We start from the raw sequence: 12962 nt of genomic DNA, 5'->3' as shown, positions 1-12962 counted from the left end.
ATTACTAAGTGTTAATTAATATGTTTATTTCCTATTGATGAAGAGATTTTCCAGCGCACCGAGAACATAGTCTGGAACACCAAGTGTTACAATACAATTAGTTGGAAACTTGAAAAAAAAAAAATTTGCAACCAAATATATATTATGACACTTGGTGTTTTGGGCCGTATTTCCAGCATAGTGAAAAATTTTCCGTATTGGTGACACATCACATAGTTTACAAATTTAGTCTACCTAATATTACTCTAGAGTAATGCTAGACAGAGCAAATATGCGAACCATATGATGTGTCACCAATAGAAGTTAAGCACGTTAATCAACACTTAAGTAATCAAATCATCAACAACTGTCACATCCCGGCCCCGGCCCCCACCGCATCCCGGGTCTGACTCCACTGTAGTACGATATTGTTTGCTTTGGGCTCCGACCACGTCCTCACGATTTTGTTTCTGGGATTTCACACGAGAACTTCCCAATGGGTCACCCATATTGAGATTGCTCTCGCGCGCTACTCACTTTAGCACGATATTGTTTGCTTTGGGCCCCGACCACGCCCTCACAATTTTGTTTCTGGGAACTCACACGAGAACTTCCCAATAGGTCACCTATCTTGAGATTGCTCTCGCGCGCTACTCACTTAACTTTGGAGTTCCAATAGAACCCAAAGCCAGTGAGCTCTCAAAAGGCCTCGTGCTAGGTAGAGATGAGAATATACATATAAGGCTTACAGTATCCACTCCTCTAAGCGATGTGAGATGTTACAACAACTACGTTATAAAATTTATAAAATTTGATTTAATAAGTTGGTCCCTAGCATTACCAATAATGTACGATCAATCTACTCCATGTGCAATATAGGAAATATGCATTTATAGTGATGCTAATAGGCATTTATGATACGAACAACCAATTATTTGCATGATTTATTGCTCCAATTATTTCTTCAATAATGGCCTTTATCCTTGTTACCGAACCTCTCATTTTACCAAACCTCCATAAATTAAAGGTGCAACACCTTATTGGGATAAAGTGTGAGCTTAATTTTCGTTGTGCCATAGCATATTAGGTCACCCGTCAAACCCTATTAATTGTTTGCTGATATTAATGCAATAGATTGTGATTCACCTTTTATATATACTTTGAGGGCAAGATTTTTTTTTTTTTTTTTTTGTCTGAAAAAATAATTTAATTATTTTAATAGAAGGTTACAAGCCAACACAAAGGAAGGTAAAATAACTCAAATACATTGAGAAGGAACAGATACATAAAAGCCCAGCCTAATCAAATAAACTAAAACAGAAATCTAAATCCCAAATTTTCAACTGCAAAAAATAACGTCCGTCGCCGTCACCGCCACGAAAGTCTTGCCAGCAGCTACCGACACAGCAACACTAGAGAAAACGACCAAGTGGTGAAAACGAACAAGACATTGCAATACAAAAGTACCAAACCATCAACAAGAAGCATACCGCATCCAGATTTCTTCACCAAAGACGCATAACCAAAAGATAGTCAACAAATCCAAATCTCATTCATGAATTCTTGCAAATATATTGAAACATAGTAACACATTGGTAGAAGGTGAGGATAAGGGGGTATGTAAAATACCCTTACTTTGGCTGAAGCTGTAGTACACTTGGCCTCAATGAAAATTCGGCAAGTTTAGTAAACTGCCATTTGTTCATGGTAAATGGATTCAATGATTATGACAAGTTCATTTTTTTGTTTGAACAAACGATATTATCTACACTAAAGGAGATGAGGTGGGTATATAGATAGTTGAGTATATATGTTATTACAAAATTGCAATCTTATCATTGTTGTCGTACCATATTTGTATTATTTTTCTAATAGAAATGAGACCTACATGTGTTGATCGGCAAATGGAACCAATATGTGTTGATGAAATCTACCTTTATTAGAGAAAAAGTACAAATATGATATGAAAAATGTGATAAATAAAACATTACTCATGTTATTGTGAATGTATCGTTATAAAGTCTACACACTACTAAAATATTAGTTTTAGGGGGCAGATCATGGTAGCAGATATTAGAAAAATCATGTCGGATAAAGTATATCCAACGCATCATTTAATTAGTGGCAGATATTTAGTGGCGGATATAAAAAAATCATGTCGGTTATAACCGACAGTATTTTTGAATCTTTTTTTTAAAATATTTTTTATAGATTCTGGCGGTTTTTAAGTTAATGGTGGTGGTTATAACCGACAGAAATTGACTATTTTATTATTTTACTTTCTGGCAGTTATTATTTTAGTATTCTGACGGTTATAACTGACATAAATGAAAATTTTATTATTTTAAAATGTTATATTGATTAAAAATAAATAAATAAAAACATATTTTTGAAAAAAAAAATTCACTCGTGACCCTAAAGTCTAAATTTTGAAAAAAAAAATTCACTCATGACCCTAAAGTCTAATGAACCCAATTCCCACGAGCAATAAATTTTATGAGAGAATAATAACAACAGACTACAATCTGAAGCTCTATCATTTTTGTAATAAGGATTATGCTCCCTCATAGGCAAGCAACAAGATACAAAGAAATTCAAACAATTTTTTTCAATGCGTCACAAAGCACATTGTCTGGCACATAAACACACATGAACATCTGGTGTACTCTATCATGTTTGATTTTATTATTTTAAAATGTTATATTGATTAAAAATAAATAAATAAACACACGTTTTAATTTTTTTTTTTTTCCACTCATGGCCCTGTCAGATATAATCGACACGAACCAAGCAAAATTTTGGACGGCTGCCAGAATAATCTCTTAATGTTTTTTTTTTTTTTTTTTTTTTGCGATTTTTTAAACATGCTATCTCGGAGTATGTACAAACATATTTGACGATTGGATCGTTGAAACTAGTTTCGTATAATGCATATCCTATCAAATTGATAGATTTAACAAACACTAAGAGTTAATGTTATACTTCCATTAAGTGTAAAATAAGATTTTGTGGTATCCACTAGTGTAAATATTTTTAATTGAATATCAAATTCATTCATTGCATTCTTATAGGATCGAGGAATGTATCTGCAAAAAATCATCAAAATCGAAGCTAAAATAACCATTAAATTGTGATTTTTCATTTATAACCATCAAAAACTTTTGTTCCATTACCTAATCTCTGAATATTTATTTTTTTGCGATTTTTATGCAATCTTGGAGTGTGTACAAACAAGTTTGACGGTTTAATTATTGAAAAACATTTCATAGAATGCGTATCGCATCAAAACGGTAGATTAAACCAACACTTAAAGTTGATATTATACTTTCCCATCAAGTATAAAATAAGATTTTATGGTATCCACTAGTGTAAATATTTGAACTTGAAGATCGAATTCGTTCAATGCATTCTTATAGGGTCGAGGAGTGTAACTGTAAAAAATCATCAAAATCGAAGCTACAATAACCGTTAAATTGTGATTTTTCATTTATAACCATTGAAAACTTTTGTTTTGTTATCTAATCTCTGAATGTTTGTTTTTTGTGATTTTTTACGTATGTGATCTCGGAGTGTGTACAAACAAGTTTGATGGTTAGATCATTGAAAAAAGTTTCATAGAATGTGTAGCGCATCAAAACGGTAGATTAAATAAACACTTAAGAGTTAATGTTATACTTCCATTAAGTATAAAATAAGATTTTGTGGTATCCACTAGTGTAAATATTTTAAATTGAAGATCAAATTTATTCATTGCATTCTTATAGGGTCAAGGAGTGTAATTGTAAAAAATCATTAAAATCGGAGCTAAAATAATCATTAACTTGTGATTTTTTGTTTATAACCGTCAAAAACTTTTGTTCCGTTACGTAATATCTAGGGGTGGGCATAAAAACCGCCAAACCGCAAAACCGCATCGAACCGTAAGAAAAAAAACCGAAAAAAACCGTGTTGACCGGAAAAGTCAACTTTGAGTGAAAAATCGAACCGAACCGTTCAAACCGGTTCCGGTTTCGAATGACCAAGAACCGGCCGAACCGAACCGAACCGTTTTATTAATAATAAATAAATAAATTATATATACACACACATGTCATGGTATAATAGGTTGAAAAATAGGTTGAAAAATTGTGTACAGGAGCTGCTGCTTCTTGCTTGCTCTCTGAAGTCTGAAAACTTGCAATTTGCTTTATCATTTTTTTGTTTGTTGACTGATTGACCAGTGCATATGTATTTTAGTTGTCTCTTTTTGTTGACTTGGTGCCACTACCAAAGACATTTGCATTAAAAAAGATGTGTTGTATGCAACTTTATGTAATCAGTTTTAGAAGATGTATTTGAATGCATAATGATTTGGTGTTCAAATAATTTATTATTAGGAACCGTAAACCGGCAAGAACCGAATCGGAACCGGTGTAGACCGAACCGTAATGTTCTAGTCATAAATTTAAGTGGAACCGCACCGAATCGAACCGTTAATATATTTCGGTTCCGGTTCCAATTTAGGGGTGGAACCGCACCGAACCACACCGTGCCCACCCCTAGTAATATCTGAATGTTTGTTTTTTACGTATGCAATCTTAGAGTGTGTACAAATAAGTTTGACGGTTAGATCGTTGGAAAAAGTTTCGTAGAATGCATATCGAGTCAAAATGGTAGATTAAACAAACACTTAGAGTTAATGTTATACTTCCCCAACAAGTATAAAATAAGATTTTGTAGTATCCACTACTGTAAATATTTTAAATTGAAGATCGAATTCATTCAATGCATTCTTATGGGGTCGAGGAGTGTAGCTATAAAAAATCATTAAAATAAGAGCTAAATTAACCGTGAAATTATTATTTTTTGTTTATAACCGTTGAAAACTTTTCTTTTGTTACCTAATCTCTTAATGTTTGTTTTTTGTGATTTTTTACGTATGCAATCTCAGAGTGTGTACAAACAAGTTTGACGGTTGGATTGTTGAAAAACGCTTCGTAGAATGTGTATCGTATCAAAACGGTAGATTAAACAAACATTTAAAGTTAATGTTATACTTCCATTAAGTATAAAATAAGATTTTGTGGTATCCACTAGTGTAAATATTTTAAATTGAAGATCTAATTTATTTATTACATTCTTATAGGGTCAAGGAGTGGAGCTGTAAAAAATCATTAAAATCGAAGCTAAAATAACCGTTAAATTGTGAATTTTCGTTTATAACCATCGAAAACTTTTGTTCTGTTACATAATTTTTGAATGTTTGTTTTTTATGATTTTTTATGTATGCGATCTTGTAGTATCTACAAACAAGTTTGATGGTTAGATCATGGAAACTAGTTTCGTAGAATACATATCTCTGTTAAATTTGCCTAAATTTTGATGTGGGAAAAGTAATTTGTGCTAAATTTTTATTTATGTTTTTCAAGTATTGATTAGACAATATTTAGTTTGTGTGATGACATTTTCATCGTACAATTCTCTTTTTGTTTTTTTATCGCATGTTTTACATGGATTGTTATCCATTAAACCAAAAATGTAAAAATGATCTATTAAACCAAACAATTATTTATTTAATTTTTTAAAACATATTCTTGTGACATCCCACATCGTCCAGGGGAGTGATCCTTAAATGTATATTCCCATCTCTACCTAGCACGAGGCCTTTTGGGAGCTCACTAGCTTCGGGTTCCATAGGAACTCTGAATTTAAGCGAGAAGAGGGCTAGAACAATCCCATGATGGGTGACCCACTGGGAAGTTGCTCGTGAGTTCCCAAAAACAAAACCGTGAGGGAATGGTAAGCCCAAAGGGGACAATATCGTGCTACGGTGGTGGAGCGGGCCCGGGAAGTGATCCGTCCCGGGCCGGGATGTGACAAATTGGTATCAGAGCCAATCCATGGCCGGAAATGTGCCGAAGAGGACGTCGGGCCCCTAAGGGGGGTGGATTGTGACATCCCACATCGCCCAGGGGAGTGATCCTTAAATGTATATTCTCATCTCTACCTAGCACGAGGCATTTTGGGAGCTCACTGGCTTCGGGTTCCATAGGAACTCCGAAGTTAAGCGAGAAGAGGGCTAGAGCAATCCCATGATGGGTGACCCACTGGGAAGTTGCTCGTGAGTTCCCAAAAACAAAACCGTGAGGGAATGGTAAGCCCAAAGCGGACAATATCGTGCTACGGTGGTGGAGCGGGCCCGGGAAGTGATCCGCCCCTGGCTGGGATGTGATATTCTATTTAAATACATATCATTTATTTATTTATTAAACCAAACAATTATTATTATTTTTTTTAAATCGTAACAATTTTTTTTTTTGTTGGGGTGGGGGAATTTAAAATTTTGGGGGAAAATTTTAAAATTTCAGAGGGAATTTTAGGGGGAATTTTTGCCACTATTTTTTCTTGTCGGTTATAACCGACATTAATGATAATTGTCTGTCGGTTTTTATTTAAAAAAATGCTTCTGTTGGTTTTAACTGACAGTAATAGAAAAGACTCCAAATCCAAAATAAAACCCCTTCATATATTCCTTGCGCCGGTGCTTCTCCCTTCCCCATTTTCTTTCCTTATTTCCTTCTCATTCTCTTATCTCCTCATTTACTTCCAATTCGAACACCTGCAACGAAAGTTCATAAACCCAATTCTTGAAAGGGTACTGAGGGAGGAGTTGGGAGGCGACTGACAGGCTATTGGTGATTGCTGTACAAGAAGTGCTCTTGGAGTCTGGTTTCGTTGGCTTTAATTCATTTTCGGGTATGTTGGCCAATCAAAGGACGGGTTCAACGATTTCGCTTTCGTATACTCTGCCTGAGATATTGCGAAATCAGGGCAATACTGGTAGAGAGGTTGAAAGGGTTGTGTTGAAGTTTAAGAATTTTGGGCATTTTGTGAATGTCTATGGGTCTTTGGCAAATGACGGTTCTTCGCCCTATCAAGTATGTTTGGACAAAAACAGATTTGCCCCAACGATTAAATTCATTTATGAAACCCAAAATGTCAATGACAGAGATGGGTTCATTTTAGAGTTATTGAAGATTGTGAAAGATGAGATCACATTCCCATTGTTGATTGATCTTTGCACAAAGGCTGGTTTGCCTGCACCACCGCCTTATGCATCTTCCACTGGAGCTCAAAATGAAGATTCTGGAGCCAATTCTTACCATTGTTGAACAAGAAGAAGGTAACACTCTCGCTCTCTCTCTCTCTCTTTACTTTCTCTCTCTTCCTCTGTCTCTGTCTCTCTTTGTCTCTCATATAGGGAACTGTGGGTACGAATAAACTTGCTAAAATTTGTTAGTAGTTAGTAGTTACCTGGCCGAGAGGTGATTGAAAAACTTGAATAATTTTGTGTTGTTTGTTTCAGTGGGTTGGATGTTGTTGGTGGTGGTGCTACGAACGGATGTTGTCGCTCAGAACGGTTAGCATAGCATTATGGTGCTGATGCTGCTCGAGACACCCCAAATACGGAGCAGTAAGGGACAACCCATCCCAAGAACTCGTCAGACTCGAATGACCCCATGATGGAGGGTAGAAATAGGTAAGGGTTCGGGCTGGATAGTTTGGTCAGGACCTGGATTTCCCAACGGGCGCAGCGCTCGGCTTCTAGCTTGGAGCGGAGGGCGGACTTGTTGATGACTTTAAGAGTGAACGGGCGACGAGCAGAGAGATCGGATGACGGGTCATGAACTAAGAAAAGGTGCCCATTGCTCCCTTGCCTAAGACTTAGGCCCTGAGGTTTTCGAGATTGAGCTCCGGCGATGTTTCAGATAATGAATGCAGAAAGTGCAGGGGATATGGAAAATGCATAGTGGTTTATATTTTTTTTATTATTAATATATTTTCTGTCGGTTTTAACCGACAAGAATGATTTTATTTATTTTTATTAATAAATTCTCCGTCAGTTATATCTGACAGAAGTGGCCGCGGTTTTAGTACTTTCTGTCAGTTTTATCCGACAAAAATTCTCTTATTTATTTATTATAAATATATATCTTGTCGGTTATATCCGACACAATTTCTGTCAGTTTTAGAGTATTTTATGTCGGAAAATTTATTTCCTGACGCTGGCAATTCTGTCGCTTATTATATCCGCCACTGCATCTATTTTCTGTCGAATTTTGCTTAAAATCCGATAGTAATGTACGTTTCTTGTCAGTTATCATAGCGACACTAATAAATGATTTTGTAGTAGTGACACTCTACAAAATAAAAATAACCATACTTCATCTTCTTCTTTCTGTAATCATTTCAATCTTAATTGTTAATGAAAATCATATATAGGAAACTCTTACAGCTAAGTATAGGAATCTCTCTATCTCTAGTCTCTCCTTATTATCAGTAAGAATGAATTTCTTTAGGGGGTGTTTGATAATCATTTCGTTTTTACTTTTTTGAAAGTTGAAAACTGAAATCTTATTTAGTAACTACTTTCACTTTTCAGTTAAAAAAAATTGAAAACTACTTTAATGAGTTTTTAAAGGGTAATGCTAGATAGACTAAATTTGTAGACAAAATTTTAAAAACTAAAGGACTGGAAGTTGATGATAGGTTTATTACTTAAGCATCGATAAACGCAATCGTTCCTATTAGTAACACCATTTAATTTGTAACTTTTGTCTACAAATATAGTCTTCCTAACATTACCTATTTTTTAAACTTGGCCTTGAGTTTTCACTTTTTGGTTTTATGTTATCATTTTTTTATTAAAGTGAAAATAGTTATTAAACAATATTTCAGTTTTCGAAAAAATAAAAACTGCAAATGAAATGGTTATCAAATGATCTTTTAGCAAACAACAAATAAAGAATTAATAGTACACTATGTGACTCGACTTGTTTTTAGGGTAGTGAATAAAAGAAATTCACTCATGCAAGTCAATAGATAAAGAAACGCATTCAAACACATCGGCCATACGCATTTTATTGATGAACCGGACACTTTCCACATGCAAGTAAACAGTGGAATACTAATTACACAAACTCGTACTAAGACAGTCCGGAAAAGCCAGCATATACAACTGCATGGCTTCTGATCCAAATCATTGGTACATATCACATTAAATAACACTAGGGCAACGGATGCATGCATTCCATGCATGCAAGAACGCAGGCCATTAACTCCCGAAACACATTAATACACCGACATTATTTAACTTATTAATCTGCAGGTGCCGGTATACTTAATTAGACGATCAAGAAGAAAACTCGATCTCAAAACCACCAACGGTGACAGTAGATTTCGCAACCCTAGGGACCAACGTCACCAGCACAGAGCTTGCATCCTCCGCTCCCAAATCCTCCAACAAGTCCGTGATTCCCAGTTTCAGGTTCGTCTTCTTCTTGGTCCCAGTCTTCTGTTGATGCGGCACGTGCACAAAACTCCCGGCAAACTCAGACTTGTCCTTTCGACTCAGCGAATCAGCATCGTCATTAATAAACACATCGAACTTCACCGCCTCGTTGCTCACAAACTCGATGTCCTTGATGACCAGCACCTCCTCCTCGTTGCTCTTCTCCTTCTTGGTCCTCTTCTTCGGCTTTGGCCGCGCTACCTCCACCGTCGTCTTTGAGTCAAACGTTGCTGGGAACTTGGTTGTCAGCTCAGTAGCAGCCACCTTGGCTTTGGTCTTGGTCTTCGGCTTACGAGCGGTTGGCTTCGTGAACAGCCATGGAACATTAACAGGCTCGTAAGTATAACGAAGATCTTTCTCAGGATGGATGCTGTCCCGAACCTTACAGCTCACAAGCTCCGCGTTTTCGTCGTAGAAAAGAAACTCAGCGTCGAGCCAATCGGTGTCGGTTGGGTCCTTGCGCTTGCCTCCGAGGGTTTTCCAAATGTTCCACATCCGGTCCACGTTACAATGGTGGGCGTAAAACAGGGGATCCCGACCAGCGGAGTAGAAGTTGCCCATGTCCTCGTTGTTGGTCTGGTTCGGGTCACCGCACCAAAGATGGATGTTATTGTGAGGACTGTTCTCAATAGTGCCAGCGTAAGTCCCTGTCGTTGTGTCTCCGGCCCTATATTCGTGGCCGAAAAATAGAGCAGGAGTTTTGGCACCGGAAACCATTTGCCGGTACATGATGGCTAAATTTTCATCTGTTCTTGTCTGGTCGTCCACGTCATCATCGGTTCCACCGTAGCCGAGGTCCACCAGCACAGGGGGCTGGTGTGCGGCGTTACGGTACTGATCGTAAAGTGGGGAGGTGGTGTCTGTATAAATGTCGGGAATTGGAAAGCCTGCACAGTCAAGTATATTGTGATAAATTGTACAGACAATAATAAAGTAACAACGTTAGAATTTTAAATTCACATCCAGACAATATAAACATACCTTCAAGAGAGTCCCAATTCCAGTATGGGAGAGCAAAAGTTGGGTCATCAATGAGCTTGCCAAGGATTCTCTCGTAGAAATACAAGTACATGCGGTGGAAGGGAAAGAAAAGCCAGGAAAAGTGGACTTGGATGTCAATGTCAGGAAACCCTACTTGTGGATAAGCCCCATTGCAATAGGCACAATGAACCTTGGCTTGTTGAACCATGCTACGTGGGTCGTCTTCGGGTAGGGCACGCATGAGCGCTTGAGCTTTCTTGAACTTGGCCAAGTACTCGTCCGTGACCAGATGGGCAGCGGGCCTGGTCCGCAATTGGATGGACGTGTCAGGGGTGAAGATTTTGATCTTTGTAGAGACCGGTGGGCAACACTCCACTGTTTCACCTCCGGTGGTGATTTCGGCCAGCTTGCATGTGGTTAGGTCGGGTGCGGCCAGTGGGTCGGCGAAGGCCAATGGTTTCGGGGCAAGGGTGGTGGCGCCGTAGAGGCCGCCAAGGCCAATTAGGACATTTCTCCTGTCCAACTTTCCCAACAAATTATTTGATTGCTCTTGTTGGTTCTGTTTCTCATTGTTATTATTATTATTATTAGGGTTTGTGGCTTTGCATGAGATCGATGATCTACGTGCAATGTAGCGCTTGCTTTCTCCAGAGAAGGAAAGTTGGGATTTGTTTGGGAGGAAGGCGGAGTAGGAATTGTTGGAGATAATCAGAGAAGAGTAAGTGCCCATGGTGGTGGTAGAACCAGTGGGAGAGGGTGCAGTAGCCATGGCTTTGCTTGTGTGTGGAGCTGACTGTTAGCTCCTCTTTTATAATGTGTAACCGTGAGTCCGAAGTCTGCAAAATTAGATTGTTTTCATTTTTTTAAATGAGTCATGTTTGGGATATCAGATTTTGGGAGATTATAGTATCATGATTCATAACCTCGTTAAAACAAATACAAAAAAGTTATTTTCATCATATTTTTTATACTTATAACATTTATACCACCTTTCAAATAGAGATGAAACCTCCGTGTCTTGGTGGGTTTTACCTCTATTAAAGAAGTGGTACAAATGTGATATGAAAATGATGGTAAGAGTAGCATTACTCAAACAGATTGAGCTTACGAAGTGGTACAAATATGGTTTAGGAGGAATATATGAAATGACTCTTTACATGCCAATTAACATTGACAAGTTCATTTTCTGTATTGTTTATTGTAATGCCAATTAAGTTTTTTTTTTTTTTTTGGTAATTTTGATCAAACTCAAAATTTGTCTGTCTACACCCAACTTAAAAATTAAATATAAAGAGTCTAATATACTTCTGTATGAAGTTACCTATAAGGAGAAAAATGCATTTCAATAGTAAAAAACCTCTAGTCTAAACCAATCCCATTCTCATCCTTTCTCTCTTCCCCGATTACCCTTGTCTCTCACAAGAGATTTTTCAATGTGACCGAAACATGGGGTGATACACCATGTATCACTATACAAATGGTAGAATATGTGTGTTAAAAAGTTAATAACTTAAAAAATACAATTTCTCATCATTTATGTAAAAACACGTGGTGTACCATCCGTGTTCTGATCACAATGAAGAATTTCTCGTGTCTCACATTTCCCTCTTTTCGGTTTCTTCATCTTTTCTTTTAAAAATTGAACACATAAGTGTGCAGATCGTGTGGGACTATTGGCGTTGGAAAAATATGTGTGGGTTATTATTATTATTATTTTTTTTAATTTTTTGTTATTGTTTTTCCATCATTGTTGGCAATCAGACTGAAGAGATAGAAAGAGAGGGACGCCGCAGGGAGTTCGGCAGAATCAGGGAAGTAGTGGCAATAAGTTTTTTTAACTTTTACCCTGTTCGGAAAATGATGGATGTATGATGAAATAGAGTAATGCCAAGTAAACTAAATTTGTAAACTAAGTTTGCAAACTAAATGGTGTGTCACCAATAAAAAAATAAGTACATTAATCAAAACTTAAATAATAATTCAATCGTCAATTTTCATGTCATTTAGTTTACAAAATTTAGTATACAAATTTAATTTCTCTAGCATTACCTAAAGAAATCAAGGGACCGTAATTATATTATGATGAGGGTATTCAGCCATAATCGTTGGATGTAAAAAGAAATAAAATAAAATATAGATGTAAGAGAAACTAGATGTAAAGAGACAAATTTTGGGTTCAAATAAAATTCTCTTTTTTTTTTTCTTCTTCCAAGCACCTTGATCACTATAACTATGTACAATATGTAATTTTTATTGGGTTGGAGTAGTCTCTCTCCTTCAAATCCTCCTCTTTGTTTGTCCCGTAAAAATCACTTTAACATACTTCTTTGTAGAGAGAGAGACAAAAGTGAAAGTGAAAAAGAAAAAGAATGTGAGAAGAGAGAATCCTATTCCTTTTCGGTTATCCAAAAAAATAAAAAAAATATTTGATGCGTCAACGTCTATCACAAAAGACGTCATGTTTTCCATTTATCTATTTTTTACACAATTATGTTTACTTGTATTAAAACTTTGCCACCGTTACTCTTGTTTAAGGATAATAAATGTGTTCTTTGTTTTTATATAAAGTTCAAGAAAAATTAATAACATGTTCATAAACAAATAAAGGATTTACGCGTGACACCTAACCACTAGCTACTATCGGTATAAATTTACGTATGAATTTACATAT

General features: G+C 36.5%; 2 protein-coding genes across 2 annotated transcripts; one reads left to right on the top strand and one right to left on the bottom strand.

Moving 5' to 3' along the window:
* The first annotated feature begins 6716 nt into the window (after positions 1-6716).
* Positions 6717-7130, top strand: LOC137728565 (putative F-box protein At1g23770). The gene has a single exon (XM_068467316.1). It carries the CDS (start codon positions 6717-6719, stop codon positions 7128-7130), a length of 414 nt encoding a protein of 137 aa, XP_068323417.1.
* Positions 7131-8929: 1799 nt separating this feature from the next.
* Positions 8930-11081, bottom strand: LOC137728654 (polyphenol oxidase latent form, chloroplastic-like). The gene is made up of 2 exons (XM_068467381.1): positions 10292-11081; positions 8930-10197 (listed from the first exon to the last, which is right to left on the bottom strand). The coding sequence occupies exons 1-2, from the start codon at positions 11058-11060 to the stop codon at positions 9152-9154; spliced, it is 1815 nt and encodes a 604-aa protein (XP_068323482.1). The 5' UTR covers positions 11061-11081; the 3' UTR covers positions 8930-9151.
* Between the last annotated feature and the right edge of the window lie 1881 nt (positions 11082-12962).

The sequence above is a fragment of the Pyrus communis genome, chromosome 3 (assembly GCF_963583255.1).
Source record: "Pyrus communis chromosome 3, drPyrComm1.1, whole genome shotgun sequence".
NCBI lineage: Eukaryota > Viridiplantae > Streptophyta > Magnoliopsida > Rosales > Rosaceae > Pyrus > Pyrus communis.
Note: the sequence above shows the minus strand (reverse complement) of the source record. Positions and strands in the feature narration are given on the sequence as shown.